The 21,056-nt window shown below is 40.3% G+C and overlaps 1 protein-coding gene across 1 annotated transcript in view; it reads left to right on the top strand.

Moving 5' to 3' along the window:
- The window catches only part of LRP1B (LDL receptor related protein 1B), a gene marked incomplete at both ends in the record, with an annotated part of 948,262 nt that overhangs the window by 633,428 nt on the left and 293,778 nt on the right, over positions 1-21,056 (top strand). The window contains 2 exon segments of the mRNA XM_081314549.1: positions 4,575-4,797; positions 9,053-9,224. Of these exon segments, the coding sequence (XP_081170675.1) occupies positions 4,575-4,797; positions 9,053-9,224 (395 nt within the window).

Genomic DNA, 21,056 nt, shown 5'->3' with positions numbered 1-21,056 from the left:
GCTGTAAAGGCTCTCCTTTGCTGGCTGGAGTACTGTTATACAGTATATTACACCAATATACGGTAAGCTTCTTGATACTTCAAGAACAGCTCCCTTGTATAATGCACTGTTATTTTGCCCAAACTTAGGGATTTTGATGGGCATTCAGACAGGGATATTCTAAGAAAATAATTCTTACTGTCCCTGCTTTATTGAAATATATGTTTAATAACCAAGAATAAGAAAATGTATGTGATCTATGAGGGAAACATTTTCTGCTTGTCAGTTTTCCCACCTTTATTTTATTTAAGTTAATGATATTTTAATTATTGCAGAATAGATGTTAGGTTTACTCCAGTTCCATTTTTTATCCCAATGTTCCTGTCTTATTTTTTTTTCTTAAGTACAATATATTTCTGCTGTAGAATTAAAAAGGTAGTTTCAAAGGAATGTGTCAGTACTATTACTTAAATCAAAAACATTTTATCATAATCATTGTTTTGGATTGATGTACTTTAGATTAATTGAACTTCATTTCTCTTTTCTATGCAGCAGAGATAATTGAACTGACATTTCTGAGATTGTAGGGATTTTTCTACAGGTAGTGATGGTGAAATATAATATCTCCACTGCTGCCATTATCATAGAATAGATTACAGAAATATACCTTACAGAAATCAATATTTCATATGAGAGAAAACAGTCTTTCATATATGCCAGTGTTAGACTGCCTGAGATGAGATGGTTGAATTGATTAGGAAATAGGTTTACTACTAGTAGTGTTTAACCTTGCAAGAGAAGAATATGCCTGTTACTGAAACTATAGAAGCTTCTCAGTGCTTTTCACATCATAGAACAGATTGACAGATTGATTTCCTGTGTTCTAACTTTTCAAATATAAAATTTATGCATTTGAAGTTCATCAGAGGACTTGTCCAACATAATGACTGTGCTAATCAGTGGCATCCCTGCCTCTCCCCACAATGTAGTGGTGCTGTCTAGACTCCAGCCAACTATGTTGCTGAGCCAATGAAGTTCATCAGTTCTGCTGCTGCTCCAAAGGAAATGCAACGAGGTTTCCTGCAAGCCTGGGGCAGGTGGTTTCACATTGGCTGGAACTGTTGCCTCAACACTTTTCCAGTTCAGAGGATGTAAAGGCAACATGCTATCCAGCTTCCATTCCATCACTATTTTCTGCTCTGTTCTACCAAGATCAACTGAATATGTTATTTCCTCTATTCCCTCACATCCCATTAACAGTTGTTTTTTTTTAAAAAAAGCAAGAGTCCTTTACACTTGTTTGCTGGGATCCCAGTTTCTCCAAAGAACATGGCAAAACAGTCTGCTTTTTTATAATTCATTCATCTGGAACATTAGCAATTGTCCTTGGCTTTGCCATGCATTAAATAATAAATTATTTATTTGATTTTTGTCCAACCTTTATAATAACTCAAGGCAGTGAACATAGCTAATACTCATTCCTCCACCTGTTTTCCTCACACGTGTATAGCCTGATATCCATTAAAGCAAACTGTACACATCTTATATTTATTTTATTTAATAAATTAGATTTATAAGGCACCTCTATTTGTGTGGGGGGAATATTCAAAGCAGCTTGTGGAATAAACACAAAAGACATGGGCACAGACTAAAAATAAGTGCAGTAAAAGAAAACCAAAAGCCACAGCAAATTAAAACACAAATATGAGTTCTTTAAAGTCCTGGCAGAAAAATGTATTAAAAGTATTAAAAGAGAATGGGACATATCCAATTCCCAAGAGTGTATGTTCCATAGCCTGGAACTTATAGAAAAGGAAAATCCTCTTTCCCATGCTATAAAGGTAAAGGTAAAGTTTCCCCCGCACATGCGTGCTAGTTGTTTCCAACTCTAGGGGCCGGTGCTCATCTCTGTTTCAAAGCTGAAGAGCCAGCGCTTGTCCGAGGATGTCTCCGTGGTCATGTGGCCTGCATGACTAGACGCCAAAGGTGCACAGAACACTGTTACCTTCCCACCGTAGTGGTCCCTATTTTTCTACTTGCATTTTCACGTGCTTTCGAACTGCTAGGTTGGCAGAAGCTGGGACAAGTAACAGGCGCTCACTCTGTTACGCGGCACTCGGGATATATCTGGACAAATTCCCAGCAACTTTCCTCAGAAGGATTTAACTGCTGGGTAGCTATAGAATGCAAGGGAAGAGAAGACAATATTGACTGGTTTTCTGATTACGTAAGGACCTGCGTCAGTTAAACCTCCCAAGAAAGCAGAACGCTTGAAACTTGCATTGTCTCAACAGGAACTTTTACTGGAAGGTATTGATAGCAAGATAGTAGGCAGGATCTGAAGATTTCCCACATGAAACGTTACATTAAAAGAAGCCTTTCAAACCTCACCCCAAGTGTCCATCTGGCTGGTTTGAACTGAGCCAATCCATAGGTGTTAAATTGTTGTGGGAAGAATGGACAAGGCACCGTTCTCAAGGCTGTTAGGTTTCTCCACAGTTTCTTCCCCTCCACCTGGAGATAAGCCAGATGGCCAGAGGCACATTCTTTTCATACCTCAAGGGAGATACTTCAAAGAGGATAGAACAAAGCAAAGGAAGTATACTGCAGAACACCCTTAGGTTCCCCCCTCCCCCATTAGAATAGCAGAACCCGAAAATGAAGGCATAAAGAAATATAAAATAAATTGGGGTTCTGACAGATTAGTTCTGATCTCATGAGCGAGTGAAACCCAGAGAGTAGTCTGTGCCGGAGAATTGCTTGACCCTAAATATAATGATGTACTCTCTAACTGATATAGCAGCAGATAAAAATGTTTAGCTTTATTAGTTTCTTACTATTAATGACTAATATGGTGTGTGTAGGTTAACTGGCTTAGAGCAATATTTATATATAAACCACAGCTTATGGTTAGCATGTTTTAGGAATTCAGCCAATAGTTTAATGGTCAATGTCATTATTTAAATTATACATGGCTTAGTGTGATGGATAAACCCAGCCATCAATTAGAGTAGCCAAATCTTACACTTTTGTACATTGTCTTGATTTTTCTGTGCTGCTCAGCGCGCACACGCACACACACACACACACACACACACACAGAGAGAGAGAGAGAGAGAGAGAGAGAGAGAGAACTTAAATAGTTTTACTAAATCTAGAAAATAATCTTATTAGTTTTCTAAGCAATGTTTAAAATTTAGTCTCCAGAAAACAGATGCTTTTTTCCCTTAGCACTAGAGCCATGGTGGGATGGGCTTACATTTACAAATGTAATTTAATCTCATGGGAAATTAATCTTGTTAAAATATTGTCAGGTTAATTGAAATTGATTTGTGATTTACTAAACACAGTATTTGCTAATCAAATATCAGGCTTAGAAGCTTTGGTGGTTTCAGAGATTCCTATTAGTTTTCCACTAAATGTAATCAGCGAGTCAAATATATGGACAGATAAATGCACTGGAACATTTTTTTCGCTCTCTTTTTAAAATGGATAACAGTTATCTGTCAATAATTTACCTTCCACGAGATGATATGCTTTAGGATAAATGAGTTAGTCATGAAGTCTGGGTTATTTCTATGTGTTATTTGTCGATACCTCACATTTACTTTCCATTTGCTTAATTATTTCTCTAATGTGTTGCTTCAGGCTATTGAAAACTATCTTCACAAAGGCATACATGGATTATTATGTTCTGGATATCCTTGATAAAAGGGGAAAAAACTAGGCATTTGATACCTCCCCCTCCCCAAATAAAGCATCATGGTCTGAAATATGTCTTCTGTATATGTAACTAAAATATTCCTTCCTTTATGAATACCATTGCTTGTTTTTTTAAATGATTGATTATTATTATCTGTATTTATTACTTGTATTGCTTTGGTTTATAGATAGACAATTTCCTTACAGTTACTCTACCAGATGAAAATGAACATTCCAATAAAAGAGACTATTTGTAGCTCAAGGTTGAATGGTGGGGTCCTTGGTGTTCTCTGAATTTGGTGGTGTTCCTGCAGACATTTCATTACCAAGCTAGGTTAACACCATCAGTGCACAGGACATGATGCATCAATGATGATAATGTCACCTAGTTTGGTAATGAAATGTCTGCAAGAAAACAACCAAGCTGAGAGAGCACCAAGGACCTTACTGAGATGGAAGTGCCTGGATAAAAGTTCAAATTCCTGTTTCACATATCTAAACTTATTTTTTTTACTATTTACTTTTTCAGCATTTTAATAAAATCTAGCAACTAAGGATAGACAGATGGGCGAATAAAACCATTTTTAGTTAGCTAGTTTTATTTTGGGAAAAAAAATTATGAGCATCAAATGCTTAAAACAATGAGGTAATAATCTTAAAGACTAGCACATGTATTATGAGATAATCTTATGAATACATTATTATTGTTCAGGTGCCATAAATTTGTCTTTATGTTTTTCTATAATAAAGCAAGAATGATTTTCTTGTGGATGCTAATGTGTAAGATGTTAACATAAGTGAAAGACACAACTTTTCTATTACAGATTGCATTTTATGTCCTTGCTATTAATTGTGCATAATTATTAAAATCTATCTGAAATTTCTCGTTACAGAAAGCTCTTCTTTACAGATTATGGAAATGTTGCTAAAATTGAGAGATGTGATATGGATGGCATGAACAGAACAAGGATAGTAATATCTAAAATAGAGCAACCGACTGCTCTTACACTTGACCTTGTCAACAAATACGTTTACTGGATCGATGTCTATCTTGACTTTCTAGGAGTGGTTGACTACCAAGGACGTAACAGGCAAACTATAATTGAAGGCCAACTGGTAAGGATCTCTTAATGTTGCCTGTTGGTCTGTTGTGGTTTCTGAAGGTATGCGAAAATCTAAATGGTGTTCACCATGACTACAGATAATCCATTAATATTACTAATGCATATTTTTTAACAACACCAAGATTGTACAAATCCAAAATACTGTGCATTATTTATTTTCTCTCTCTCTCTTTCTATGTCTTGGTTTTTTTTTTTTCAAATATGGAAAGATCTTTCAAGAAAACACTATTTTTTTTAACAGCAACAACCCTATCATGTCAAATTAATAATGAGGCTTCTTTTTCTGTACAATGTTATATTCAAAAGAGTAGATTATTGCTTAACTTCAAAAAGAACATGGTCAATCAGCTCATGGACAAGTATTTTAATGAAAAGGGATTCACTCACCTTCTTTCTCTCTATTAGAATTTAAATGAGAAGAGGCTCAATATTTGAATAAGATAGAATAGATTGAGATAAGAGAAAGAAAGATGGCCAGGAGATTAGAAATTTACCTATTTGAAGAAAGATAAAGGCAACTGGTTTTAATTACACTTGGAAACATTTGATTGGTGATTGGTAGCAGTTTTCAAGTTCCTGAACAATTGTCAAATGGAAGAAAACCACATCTAATACATAGTTGTATGCAGGATACTACCGTAGTTTCCGGCGTATAAGACGACTTTTTAACCCATGAAAATCTTCTCAAAAGTCAGGGGTCATCTTATATGCCGGGTGCTGAAACTTTAGGGACAGGGCTGGCTGGAAAACCTGGAGCGGATCTTCCATTTAGTCTGCGCAGGGAAAGCGGGACCAATTGGAGTAGAAGCTGCAGTCTGTGATTTTTTACAGGCTGGGGTCTGGGCTTATTTCCTTCTAAAGTTGAAGAGCAGCTGTAGGCAGGTGGGGAATGCAAGAGCAACTTGAAAGGCAGGTGGGGAATGCATAGCCAGAGCAGCAGCTTAGCTCTAAGGACACAATTGACTCAGGAACTGGGCGGGCTGGCTGGAAAACCTGGAGCAGATCTCCCATTTGGTCTTTTTTTTTAAAATCCCAGTTATATCCCGCCCTTCTCCGAAGACTCAGGGCGGCTTACAATTTAAAGCACAAATCAATGTGCTTAGCAATAGCCTTCATTCTATGTATATGCCTGCTTATTAGAGCTTTCACACACCCCCACAAGCAGCATTATTACAAAGTCAGCTTATTGCTCCCAACAATCTGAGTCCTCATTTTACCTACCTCGGAAGGATGGAAGGCTGACTCAACCTTGAGCCTAGTGGGATGAGAATCTGCACTAATTGCAGGCAGCTGGTGTTACTTAAGGCTCTGCGCAGGGAAAGCTTTAGAGTGAATTAGGAAAAGTGAAAAAGTGAATTAGGAAAATAGGAAACGGTTGCTGGAATTGGGTATGTGTAGTTTAACGAAGAGAAGGGTGAGGGGTGACATGATAGCAGCGATCCAATATCTCAGGGGCTGCCACAAAGAAGAGGGAGCCAAGCTATTCTCCAAAGCACCTGAAAGCAGGACAAGAAGCAATGGATGGAAACTAGTCAAGGAGAGAAGCAACCTAGAACTAAGGAGAAACTTCCTGACAGTTAGAACAATTAACCAGTGGAACAAACTGCCTCCAGAAGTGGTGAATGCTCCAACACTGGAAGTTTTTAAGAATAGACTGGACAGCCATTTGTCTGAAATGGTATAGGGTTTCCTGCCTTAGCAGGGGGTTGGACTAGATGACCTCCAAGGTCCCTTCCAACTTATTGTTATTGTTATTGTTATTAATTTTAATCCACTTGCACTGTTTTATGTTTACATGTTTGATGACAAACAGCCTTATGTTTATAAGTGACAGTTTTCCTACTAAGTACCTGCATGTCATAAGCATTTGAATTAAAATTACCATATTAAAATCAAATCTGATGTTTTTTTAATTTTTATTTGGTGTGCGTTGGAAGAGGGGTAGTCTTATATGGCGAGTATAGCCCAAACCCTATAATTTAACAGGAAATGTAGGGGGTCGTCTTATACGCCCAGTCATCTTATACGCTGGAAAATAAATTAACAGGAATATGATTTTCAGTTTAATAGTAGGACAATTAGTCACCACCTACTACAATGCTCTCTACATAGGGCAGCCCTTGAAGAGCATCCAGGAGCTGCAACTGGTTCACAATGCAGCAGGACATCCAATTTTGGGTTCATTTGAGCAACACCACTTCTGCATGAGCTGCACTGGCTCCCAAATGCTTTTTTGGTGCAATTCAATATGCTGGTTATCACCTTTAAATAGCACAGGGCCAGGTTATTTGCCTATTCTACTAGGTTAGATAGGATGGTGCACTCCCTATCCCTTCCCTTAGGTGTTGCTATGAAGCAGGTCATTGGAAGTGCATCTCCTTGGTGGCTACCCCAACCCCATTGGAACAACCTCCCACCTGTCCCTTGGGAAGTCTACAAAGGCTGTTCCCTATGCTCTGGACTAGGGTGGGTTTCAGCTGTAAGGATTGTTGGTCTGTTGCCTATGCGTCTTTTTTTAACTATGCTTTTTATGGATTGTTGTGAGCCACTTAGAATTACTTGTGAGCCACTTAGCTAGGCAGTCATAAATGTTCTGTAAATAAACACATGAAATACTGTAAATAAAACATTGATTACATTAAAAATGTGTTGACAATAAAAGCAACTGATGAAGAAGAGGAAATGAAAGCAACTGATGGAGAAGATGACCACTGGAATACTACAAATGTTCAGACAGAACATACACAGTCAACTATCAAGGGTGACCTCAATGAGATATTAAACAACTGTATGATTTTATGTTCAAAATACAGTACCTCTATCCAGAAATTATTAATTTAAACATATAGCTGGATCCTGAACTGCTTTCATTTCTCATTTGCATTCCTTTTTTGGGGTAAGCAAGATTATCAGTGCACAGGAAAGGAGTAAGAAATAGTAAATAATAATCCTTGCCCCTATCAGATCTATCCACCAGTATTTCATTTTGATATTCTGCATCTCATTTGCTCCTATCTGAGATTCTGTTCAACTTTATCCAACCCCAAATTTTTTCTTTCACCCTTCTTTCCACCTGTTGGTACTTTCTTTTTTTACTTGTTTTGTAATTTGTCATTCATTTTCGCTATTTGATCAAACCACACAATCATACCCTTCATTTTGATCATTTGCTGTTATATCTGATCCATATTCATCCATTACCCATTAATTCTTGATCTTTTTGTTGTTTTACCACCTACTCTTCTTAAGTAATTAATTCCAACTGCATTTAACTTCCTTTTATATTTCTCTTGTATCCAACTCTCACTTCATATGAGTAGAATAGGAAAAAGTATCTCACATTCACTCAGATTATTTGGATTTTTAGCCAACAATATAGACAAAAGTACTTGGACATTCACATTGTTGCTCTTAAGCATCATACTCCACATAGAACTATACACATATCCGTACCCCCCAACCCACATAACTCTTACATTAACACAAACATGTCTTACCCATTTGTTCATAAATACATAAAACAATGAAAGGGACAGTATACATCCTTATTTACTTCCTGCTCAATGCTGAAATATTCACTAAGCATTTCATTTATTATTATGCATCCTTTTATTTCCCTTTATACCACTAGTTGCCAGCCATTCAGTAACTAAGCTTCAATTTCATAGTCATACAAAATATTCCATAATTCAAACTGTTCACTTCATCATGCTCTTTTTGTAAATCAGTGGACATAGAACAAATTTCTATTCTTACATTCATAAAGTTCTCATTGATCTACTGAAGAATAATGATCCAATCCATATACCCCTAACTGGCATAAAATTGTGCAATACTTCCCAAATTTAGCTTATTGTACCTCTATATCCTTTCAGTCAGAATATTGTTACTTTTCTACCCTTTTAAAAACATAATTGTCAGACTTTCATCCTTGCAGTCTGGATTGGAAACACAAAAAATAAGAATCCAAGAATTCTGGCTTGTGGTATTTATTATAAGAATGGCAAATGTTATTTCTCATTCCAAAGCTTAAAATGAATGCATATTGTTCAAATGAAAAAAAAAAAGCAAAATCCATTTCTGCTTTCTGTTTTAATGAGTTTCTCATTAGCCAATAGTCACATCCTAGTTATGATTTCTATTATTAATCTTAATGTACAACCTGCATCACTATTCGAGTAAAACAAACTAGTAAAATTGGATAATTATATATGGATATATTTATGTGTGTACATTTTTTCCCTCAGGTCACTCATCTATATGGTTTAGCAATATTTGAAGACTATTTGTATGGAACAAATTCTGACAACTTCAGTGTCATACAAATTAACAGATTTAACAGCAGAGATACAAAGTTTTTAATGAGACTTGAAAATGCTAAAGATATCCTTGTTTACCACAAGAGAACACAGCCTACAGGTAGGCAACCAGAAATCTTAATTGTAATCATTTAATGCTCTGTTTGTTATTTAAGATTAGGATGTTAACTTTGGGTTTAATGAAGTTCAACATATTTGCTCTTCAGTGAAGATAAGAATTTTACAGGGTTTAATGAAAAGATTAAATCACAATGGTCCATCCAATTTTGTATTAATAATATTATGTATGTCTTGGTGACTGACTGAGTGAATTACATTCTTTCATTTCTTCAACAAGCTTGTAACTTCATATCGTCGTATACATTATAGTTGAAATAAAGATTTGATTTTCAAACTAGATATTTATTATTATAGTTGGTCATATAATCAGTCAGATATTTAGACTTGATCTGGCGTTTTTATCCACTAATTGAGTCCTTCCCAAGCTCTTCCAAATAAAGCTTTTTGCAATTGATTGATAATGATTGTGTTGGTGCTGATGGTGTTCATATGGCGTTACATCTGTTTTAGGATTGTCCCCAAGGCACCTATTTTCCCACAGCCATTCTATTTCTATTTTCAGATCTTTGTATTTTGTGATTTTGCTCCAGTTCTTTCTTTTCTGTTCTGCTATCTTCAGGTACTGCTGCATCCAATATTCAGACTTTTTCTCTCTCTTATTGACAGTTATTAAGTCTGGAGTGTTATGTGGCAGATACTTGTCTGTTTGAATTCTTAAGTCCCAGGTCACTTTGTGCTCTATTATTTTGTCTATTTTGTGGTCCCAACAGTTCTTGCTGGGAGGCAAGCGATATTTCTTGCATATATTCAATGTACCATGGTTGTTATTTTGTTTTCTGTAGTCAGTCTGTGTGATCCTCTTGCAGCAGCTAACTAGGTGATCCACTCTGTCTTCAGCTTCTTTACAGAGGTGGTTTTTGCTGCCTGTTGCTGTCTTGTCAATTCTGACTTTGCATTATATTTCTGCATGCAATTTATGTAGCAATTTCTTAAGGGAAGATACTTTGAGGTTTTTCAGTATTTTGTGAGAAAGTAAATTTATTTATTTAATTTATTTAATTGGATTTGTATACCGCCCTTTCCCGAAGGACTCAGGGTGGTTAACAGGGTAATTAAAACAAGAAATACAAAAATTAAAAACAATTAAAAAGATTATAACAGTCCCTGAAAAAGTAAAAACCCCCAATTAAAATTAGAATTAAAATTCTCAGCCTGGGCCAGAGAGCTCGAAGAGCCAGGTCTTCAGGTCCCGGTGGAATGAATGGAGGTTGGGGGCAGTCCTAAGCTCCGCGGGCAGCTGGTTCCAAAGGGCAGGCGCGCCCACTGAGAAGGCCCTACCCCTGGATGTTACCCGCCGGCAATCTTTTAAATAATGGGGTCTTCATCTTTTTTTTTTTTTTTTAGGAATACTAACATTACAAAAAGTTAAAGAAAAATATCATTGATTTCAGCTGGCAGTTATGAGTGATTTTTGAATGACAGTTTTTGTACCATAAAGAGATGTACACAGCACAGAGCTCATCTACATTTTTTCTTTAATAATTCAGATTTCCATTAGACTACTATTGTATAATTTGATACTACTTAAATTATAGCCAACTAAAGTAGCATGGGACAAATCTGTTAATAATAGTCACATTAATATATCCAATGAGATGACTGAGTCAAAGTCACTTCATACTAACTAGAATATTCACAATAGTTGAAAATAAACTTTGCAGAATGAAATTAATAGCAACAATGAGACACTTACACAGCTTGTAAGTATGTTTTCCATGGTTACAAGTTTGCAAATGTAGCATGCTGCTAAGGATAAATATGTGGCTTTTCAAAAAATTATCTCCTTAATGGCCACTAGATCTTTTCACTACTGCCTTGTTCATCCACAGTGCTCAATGATTTTGAGCAAAAATGGAGAAAATGCCAGAGTAGAGATAAGTTATGCTGATCATAAAGAAGTAGAGAATAAATGTACTGTTATTTTTGTGACATATTTACTATAACATACTAACCTCAAAAGGGCTGTATGCCGTGTAATTTTCAATAAATGAACCCAAAGAAATGGACAAAAAAGAAGAATTGCTGTGAATAATTAGATGTGAATAATTGCACAAGTAAGAATCATGAATGACTATTAAATATGCTATTTTTATGCAGAGGGTGGTTTCGTTACAAACCATTACATTATCCAATTAGAGAAAAAGCAAGTGAGCAATGAGAAATATGTACATGCACAGATGAGATTAAGGTTAATGTTAAGGTTAAAGTTAAGGTGATGATAATGATGATGATGATGATGATGATGATGATGATAATAATAATAATAATAATAATAATAATAATAATAATAATAATAATAATAATAATAATAATGGTGGTGGTGGTGGAAGGGACCTTGGAGATCATGTAGTCCAACCCTCTGCTCAAGCAGGACAAATGGCTGTTCAGTCTCTTAAAAACTTCCAGTGTTAGAACATTCACAGCTTCTGGAGGCAGGTTGTTCCACTGATTAATTGTTCTAACTGTCAGGAAGTTTCTCCTTAGTTCTAGGTTGCTTCTCTCTTTGGTTAGTTTCCAAGGTAAGGTAAGGTAAGATAAAATAAGATAAGATTTACAGTCGCTTTTCTGCGTACACAATGGCACACATTAAAATGACATTCTGATGCCTGCTGTCAAAAAAAGAGACACCCAATTTGGAACAGCCTTCAAAACCACCATATAGGCCTCCGAAAGGAAGCACAGGAAAAATCAAATTGCTAGAACAGCTATTCTGAAGGAAGATGTGTTCTACTTTTTTGAGCGCATTTCAACAACAGGTCTCTTGGGACTGCTTCAGTAAATGTTCATCTCATCAATGAAGATGAATTCCTCTGCAGAAACAAGCTTCTAAACATGTGTCTTTTTGAGCTACCTAGATACAACTTTTGCTTATTACAGCTGGATAAAGACTACTGTTTATTGAAACCAATAGATATAATGCTAGAATTACTACAATCAATAGTTTACTTTATTCAGTATACATTATAGAACAGGTTATGCTTTAACCTGTTTTGTCTTTATTTGGTGAGACCTCTATTTGATCTTTCCGAATTCCAGGGAAAATATACTTTTACTTATTGTTCTGCATTTTATATACCTCAGCCCTATGATTTTTATACAATAACACAGTTGTTTTGTGTGTGTTTTTTTTCCTTGTTGAAACTCTCTCCAAATGTTTCATAGAATAAAAAATATAAGGAAGTTAAATTTAATAGTACTAGTATATTTCTAAATGTGTTATTAATAGCAATAGTTTGGAATAATGAAGCTACACTGGCTTCCAGTACAACATTCTCGTCAAAATATTAATACATTCTTCTTAATGTGTGCTGTTTGTCTCCTCTCCTCTTTTCATAGCGACACTTAAATTAAATAGCAACACTTAAAATTATTGTATGTAAAATGCAAAGCTGTTTTCTCTGGTTTCTCATAAAAGTGGGGGAAGGGATTTTGTTTCTACAGTCTCCCATTCCATGGCCTTAAACATTTATTTCAAAGGGGCCTGGATGCATGTTTTAAGAACACAGGGCACCTGGTAAGCATAGTAGAGGTGGGGGAGGGGGAAAATTGTGGCATAATTAAAAGTTCATTTAGAATAGAATAGAATAGAATAGAATAGAATAGAATAGAATAGAATAGAATAGAATAGAATAGAATAGAATAGAATAGAATAGAATAGAATAGAATAGAATAGAATAGAATAGAATAAACAAGAGTTCGAAGGGACCTTGGAGGTCTTCTAGTCCAACCCCCTGTTCAGGCAGGAAACCCTATACCATTTCAGACAAAATTACATTTAACATTTAGAGAGATAGCTATAAAATATTTGACCAGCGTTGTTTAATTTTTATTGAGTTTTGATTATGGAGCAAAGATCTAAATAAAAATATGAGGGGAAAAATACACTGATTTTGCCTATTTCAAAATGAATCATTTGGAATTACAGGACATTTGCAAATACATGCTCACCTCGACATGGTTTGTTGGCCCTTCTGGGGATCTCTAAGTCTTACCTCACAATCCTCATGCTGTTCCAGATCTACAAAGGAGAACCTGTTTATGTGTACTATGGCTTCCTTTCAGAATATGAGTCACTGTTGCAATAAGAATGCAAGTCTTTTATTATGTATACGCAATTATAAGATTAAAGAGATGCCAAAAAGACAAAAAAAAAAAAAAACTATGTCTTCTGAGGGTATTAGCACTGCCAGTTATGCATGCATATTTACTTGGAACAAAGGCACCATCATTTAAATATTTTTGCCTAGAACAAAGCTGAACCTCTAACACACTTCTAGCTTTTGTGAATCCCAAGATTATTGTATTTTACCTAGACCTCCAACTCAGTAAGGCTCAAGGCTCTGCTTACATGTTTTGAGCCAGTTTGGCAATTTATGCATCCACTTTCTTCATGAAAAGTAAAGACAAAAAGACAAGGAAAGCGCCTCCTCCTCCTTTAAAAGCATACTTGAGGGGTAAACCTTCCCACTCTTGACGGGCTGCTCGGAAATTCATTTTCCAGGCTTGTATTGTCTCTGACTATTATCTAGATTGACAGGTTACATTTGATGTCAGATGAAATGTTTTCTTTGATCCTTTCATGTCTGAAACCCATGGAATAGGTTATGCATTCATCCCCATTCATTATATTTCTTTAGAAATTATGCTTTAGAAATTAAGATTTGAGAAACTTTCTCTCTTTATTTTTTTGGATTTATTTATTTATTTATTTTAAATTTGTAAATTTATATGGTCACCCATGTGACTCTGGGCAACCCACAGCAATCCTCTAAAGCAATAAATGTAAAACAAACATTAACTGAAACCATTATGTGATAATTATTTTAAAAAATTAAAAACTATAAAAGCAGAAGTAATAAAAAAGAGACTACTAGATGGCTGGATGATAATAATAACAGAACCATCTCACAAGTTCACCTGTGTCTTGGGATCCCCAGGCCTGCTGGCATAACCAGATCATGAGGGACCTTCAAAAGCTAAGGAGCAATGAACTAATTTCATCTGTGAGGGAAGAAGATTCCACAATGTGAGCAATGTGGGAAAAGTCCTGCAACCTAAAGTTCACCAAATGTAGCTCCCTTGATGAAGGAACTTATAACATACCATTCTGTTGGATCTGATAGGATAGGCAAATGAAATCTGAAAGAGGTAATCCATTGATTGATTGATTGATTACCTTATTTTTTACAAATAGCTCAAGGTGGTGAATATATCCACACACCTTCCTCCATATGTTTTCCCCACAACAACTGCCCTGTGAGTTGGGTTGGGCTAAAAGAGAGGGACTGGCCAAAGTCCCAAGCCACGTAGGGCTTTAAAGGTCAACACCAGGACCTTGAATTGGACCCAGAAACACACTCGTAAGCATTGCAGACATACATAATTATTCATGCTGCTACATTTTTGCAACAGTTGAAGTTTCTCAATATACTTCTAAGGTGGTCCTATGTAAAGCACATTGTAATAGTCTAATCAGGAGGTGACCAGGGCATGTTAGTATGGCTGTTAGTATGGCTCCTTGATCCACAAACAGGCACAACTGCCACAGAATACTAAGTTATGCAAAGGCCCTATAGCCCCAGCTGCTCCCTGCTCTTCCAGCAAGAGTTATGAGTCCAGGGGGACACCCCCCCAGGAGTGCTTCACATAGGAAATGCAGTCCATGATCCAGGAAACCAAAGTTGTCTTGATGACAACAACCCTAGCCAATGGTTTATTTCTAAAATTCATTTTTCCCTCAATGGGTGTTGGCCTTTCATTGGGAATACGGATGAGAACACTACTTGTGCTCCTAGCTTCTTAAATTTATTGCCTAGTTGTTTGTAATCTCTCACTATTGTACTCAGGTTCTTTGTAGTGTCATTTGTCCCAATGTGGAGGAGGAGGAAAGGGTAGTAATCAGTAGGCCTAATTATTTTGGTTAGGTTTTCAGCCACATCTTTGGTTTTTCCTTCAGGGAGACAACATACCTCCCTGGATTGTATGTCCAGTTTGCAGATGGATGATTCTGCTCCTTTGAGGATAGAAACTCCTATTACTAACACTTGCCTTCCTTTTGGGGGGGCTGCAGTCTGTGGTTCTTTTCTATTTATCTCTGGTGTGCTTGTTGATGTGACTTTTTTAGGGATATTTGAAGTGACTTTTTTAGGGATATTTGAAGTTGTTTCTTTGCTAGGCATCTGCATGTTTTCTTTGAGGGGGAAGTTCTGGGTCTGCATGTTTCCATCCAAGGGGAGAAAACGATTGCTCAGTTTTACTGGGGCTGTTTCTGGTTGGGTTGGATTGGTCAGAAGGGTTTGTTAGTTGTATGCTGCTTCTTTGAGTATTGTGCTTCCTTCCATGTGTGACATACCTCCATTTGACTTCCTCCAAGGGTTTATCAGTAGGGTCAAATCCTCTGGGAGTTATTTGTCATTAATTGGTTCGGTTTGGGTAGAGCGTTCTTTCGTAGATTGGGATTTGGCTGGAGTTGCCTCTAAGTTCCTTACTTTTTCCTGCAGTAGTTTACATAGCTTGCATCTATTGCATGTATAGTTTGAGTGTTCTTTGGGCATAAGCACATACATGGAACACGTATTGCATGCCACAATAGTATCAGTCACCTGTTCCATGAGTTTGTTGTTTGAAAATTCCTCTTTTGGGTTGGTGGATGTGCTTTGCTGCTAGTCTTGTTTCTAGCTTCTCTGTTCTAGGTAATTATGCCTATTTTTTTCCCCCTATCCTTTCTTTCTTCCTGTTTGTGCTTGGTTTTTTGCCTTGTTAATTAGGTATAGAAAATCTATATGGATATAGATATTCAAACAGATTAAGCAGGTGTTTCCACTCCTATTTTTACACATTTCATGTGTCTTTCTTATGAAGAACATTTCAACTGCTTTTGTCATTTTTAGCCTGCAACCCTAATTTATCAATATCCTTTTGAATTGTCTTTCTATCTTCTATCTTCGTCCAGTGCGCTCGCACAGGGAGGGTCTTCTCAGGGTGCTGCCGGTAAAAGATTGCCGGCGGATAACACCCAGGAGGAGGGCCTTCTCTGTGGGTGCGCCTGCCCTCTGGAACCAGCTGCCCATGGAGCTTAGGACCGCCCCTGACCTTTGTTCATTCCGTCGGGACCTGAAGACCTGGCTCTTTGAGCTCTCCGGCCCAGGCTGCGAATTTTTAACTGAGGTTTTTAGTTAAGGGATAATTTAATCTTTTTTAATTGTTTTTTTAACTTTTGTATTTTGTACTGTTTGATTTTAAATACCCTGTAAACCGCCCTGAGTCCTTCGGGAAAGGGCGGTATATAAATTTAATAAAATTAAATAATTAAATTAAATTAAATTAGAGTATTAACTATCCCGTGTATCTAATTTTGTATCATCTGAGGTCAACATTCTCTGTTTCTTGCATCCAACTAATTTAAAAACACAAACAAAACAACCTTGATGAGTACCATGTCCAGTGCCAAATTCCATTATATCTCACTTGGTATCTCTCAGTATAGTCTGATAAGGATTATTGAGCATTGTTTTCAAGCCAATTCTCAGTCTTAGTGCTTGACATCCGGCACATACCTAATTAACATGCAAATTTTATATGGTAAGGTTGGGCACATCCTTCGAAGATGTGCTTTGCTACTCAGAGAAGCTTGGCTACTTTTTCCAGATTCATGTAGTTGCTCTGTAAGCAGCAGGCATAATGACTAATTTCACTGATGAAGACAACTGGGACCACCTTGCAAAGAAAGCATTCGTGCATCTTTGGAAAAACCGCAGGTGCTTCAATGACTTTAACAGCACAGGCGCTCATTCAAAGCATTTGCATAGTATTGAGCCATGGTACTTCTAGACATCACCCAACAAGCAGAGGGAAACCAATTATACAAGTGTAGTACAAGCCAAGAATTGCGATTTCACTATCAGGGATTCCAGTGAGCGTTGCTCTTCTTTCTCCAAAACAAGCATTGTGCATGATACTAGAAGTTCTAACCTATTCTAACCGGGCCGTTTTGGCGGCGGAGAGGGCGACTATTATTCATCTCGGCGGCGATGGTGGTCTCTATCCTTGCTTCGGGCCGCCTTCTACGGCGACGGCGTCTTCGGGCCGCTCTGGTGGCGAAGAAGACGACCGTGGGTCATCTTACTGGAGCAAGGACGACATGGGGCTCCTGCATCGCCTTTGGACTGCTTCTGCAGTGACGACGGTGACTTTAGACCATCCCTTCTATCCTGGCCTGCCTACCCTTTTTGCCTTGGACATATATACTTATCATCTGCCTGCCTACCCTCCCCCCTCTCCCCTTGGATTTTGGACATACCTGGGTACTGGCCACTGTGGGAGAGTGGCTTGACTTTTCCATTTGCAGCCCCATAGAGGTGGGAGCTCTATGGGGTTTGCCTACCCAGAGGATATCTGGTCCACCCCCAGGAATCAGAGTCGCAACCCGTCGTGAGAGGGCGGGGGGCGGCCTGTCTCTGGGGGCACCCAACTGAGTGGCAGTGAAGTTGGGTGGGGACCCAGATATCTGTCTCCATGTTCGATCCTCCCATGGACAATTAATGGGATGCCTATCCTGGACTTCCTAGACTCATACGACAATACACTAGCACGGACTTGTACGCCCTCAGGGGTGCCCCCCTCTCCTGGGTGCGACCCGCCTCCTTAAACACTCTTAACCTCGATGACGGGCCCAAGTTTTGGGACCCTGAGAGATGGCTGGGCAGGGGCAAGGGCCGTCAACACAAATTTAATAGAAGGCCTCTGATTACTTTTTTATCAAAAATTTTTATGGGGTTAGGGAGAGGGGTGGGAGATAGGGGTTGTCTGGCTATGGGGGGTGGCCAATCAACCATGGCCCAGGCCAGACTTGGGTCCGACCGCTCGGGGGGAGAACGGGGTGTGGTTGTCTCTGGGGCTCATGAGTGGGTCATGGGATTACCGATTCCCACGACGGGGAATGGCAGCAGGTGGATAGACAGAGGGCCGTATCGTGACCGGGAGGGCCGTCTCCGCTATTTGCAAGCAGTGAGATGCTCCGACCCTCTGCCTCTTCCCCGAGGCTCCGGGAGCGAGGATGTGCAGCCTCCTGAGCTCCGGCTGGTGTACCTGAATGCCAGGTCCGTGGTTAACAAAGCTCCCCTCATTAGGGATTTAGTTGAGGGTGAGCATGCGGACCTGGCTTGCATCACGGAGACTTGGTTGGGCCCAGAGGGTGGGGTCCCTTTGGTTGACCTCTGCCCACCAGGCTTCCGGGTGCTACATCGGCCACGAGCTCATGGTAGGGGTGGGGGTGTGGCGGTGACTATTAGGGAGACCTTATGTCCGCGGGAGACCACCGTTCCTCAGATAGTCGGGTGTGAGTCTCTCTTTGTGAGATTTGGTTCTGGGGCGCAGTTGGGCTTGCTGCTGGTGTACATTTCGCCTAGTCGCGCAGCGGCAGCCCTGCCCGAGCTGCTCGATATCCTCTCGGGGTTGGTGGTTGAGTTTCCCAAACTTATAGTTTTGGGAGACTTCAATCTACCATCCCTGGGAGGTTCATCTGAGCTAGCTCGGGAGTTCATGGCTTCCATGACGGCCATGGACCTGACGCAAGTAATTTCTGAACCAACTCATGAGGGAGGCCACACCCTTGACCTGATTTTTTTATCTGGACGGTGGTTGGATGATCTTGGTGGGGGCTCTCCATTTATTATGCCCCTGTCATGGACCGATCATCACCTCCTGCGGATGGTCTTCCGTTTTGCCACCCCCCGCCGTGGGGGTACGGAGCCAATCAGATGGTACCGCCCCAGACGCTTAATGGATTCTGATAGATTCCAAGCAGCGCTGGGGTCCCCACCTGCCTCCATCGCTCACAACTCGGCAGATGCCTTAGTGGAAGCCTGGGAAAGGGCAGCCACTGAGGCACTTGACCGGGTTGTACCCTTGCGGCCCCTGACCCGGTGCAGATCCCAGCGAGCTCCATGGTTTTCCGCGGAGCTCCGGGAGATGAAGCGTCGGAAACGGGGCCTAGAGAGCTGCTGGAGGTCTAGCCGTTCTGAATCCGACCGGTTGCGGTTAAGAACCCATATTAGGTCTTATCTCGCAGCGATGAGGGTGGCGAGGTGTAATTACTTCTCCACCCTCATCGCGTCCACAGATAATCGCCCGGCCGCCCTGTTTAGGGTGACTCGCTCCCTTCTTAATCAGGAGGTGAGGGAGGATCCCTTGCAGGGTCGTGCCGAGGAATTTAGTCAACATCTGTCGGATAAAATCGCTCGGATTCGGACCGGTTTGGACTCCAGCTGGGCAGAGTCTGGCGATCAGGACACGGGCGGTCTTGTCAATGTTATCTGGGAGGAGTTTGATTCTGTGACCCCTGATGAAGTGGACAGGATTATGGGGAGGCTGAGCTCCACCACATGTTTATTGGATCTGTGCCCTTCCTGGCTGGTTTATGCAGCTAGGGAGAGGACACGAGGCTGGCTCCAGGCGGTCATATCTGCTTCTTTGAGTGAGGGTTATTTCCCCACCGTCTTGAAGGAGGCGGTGGTGAGACCTCTCCTCAAGAAGCCTGCCTTGGACCCAGCTTTATTGAACAACTTTCGTCCAGTCTCCAACCTTCACTTTCTTGCGAAGGTTGTTGAGAGTGTGGTGGCGCATCAGCTCCCTCTGGTCCTGGAGGAAGCGGATTATCTGGACCCTTACCAATCGGGTTTTAGGACCGGGTACAGCACAGAGACGGCATTGGTCGCTCTGGTGAATGATCTCTGGAGGGCTCGGGATAGGGGATATTCCTCTGTCCTAGTCCTATTAGACCTCTCGGCGGCTTTCGATACCATCGACCATGGTATCTTGCTGCGGCGTGTCAGGGGATTAGGAGTGGGAGGCACAGTTCTTCAGTGGTTCTCCTCCTATCTCCTGGGACGCTCGCAGTCGGTGTTGGCAGGGGGGCAGAGATCGGCCCCTAGGTCTCTCGTTTGTGGAGTTCCTCAGGGGTCGGTTCTCTCGCCTCTCCTGTTCAACATCTACATGAAACCGCTGGGTGAGATCATTCGTGGTTTTGGAGTTGGGTATCATCAATATGCTGATGATACCCAACTTTTCATTTCGACCCCAAACCACCCCAGTGATGCCCTCGCTGTGATGTCCCGTTGCCTGGAGGCGGTTCGGGTCTGGATGGGGAGGAACAGACTTCAACTCAACCCTGACAAGACTGAGTGGCTGTACATTTCGGCATCCCGGGACATTCAAAATGTTCCATCCCTTTCTATGGGGGGTGAGCTTTTACCCCCCGTGGACAGGGCTCGCAACTTGGGAGTCCTCCTAGATTCACGACTTACCCTAGAAGACCATATAGTAGCCATGACTAGGGGGGCCTTCGCCCAGGTTCGCCTGGTGCGCCAGTTGCGGCCCTATCTGGACCGGGATGCCTTGTGTACGGTCACTCATGCGCTCGTGACCTCTCGCCTAGACTATTGTAATGCTCTCTACATGGGGCTTCCCTTGAAGACCACTCGGAGGCTCCAACTGGTACAGAATGCGGCCGCGAGAGTTGTCCTGGGAGTTTCCCGGTACTCCCATGTTACACCTTTGCTCCGCGAGCTGCATTGGTTACCAGTTGTCTTCCGGGTGAGGTTCAAGGTCTTGGTTATGATCTTTAAGTCCTTACATGGCATGGGTCCGGGATACCTCGAGGACCACCTGCTGCCGGCGTCAACTCCCCTCCGCCCTGTGCGTGCCCACAGAGAGGGCCTCCTCAGGGTGCCTCCAGTCAGGGAATGTCGACTGGTGGCCCCCAGGGGGAGGGCCTTCTCTGTGGTTGCCCCGGCACTTTGGAACCAACTGCCGG

The sequence above is a fragment of the Vipera berus genome (assembly GCF_964194415.1).
Source record: "Vipera berus genome assembly, chromosome: 1".
Classification (NCBI taxonomy): Eukaryota; Metazoa; Chordata; class Lepidosauria; order Squamata; family Viperidae; genus Vipera; species Vipera berus.
Note: the sequence above shows the minus strand (reverse complement) of the source record. Positions and strands in the feature narration are given on the sequence as shown.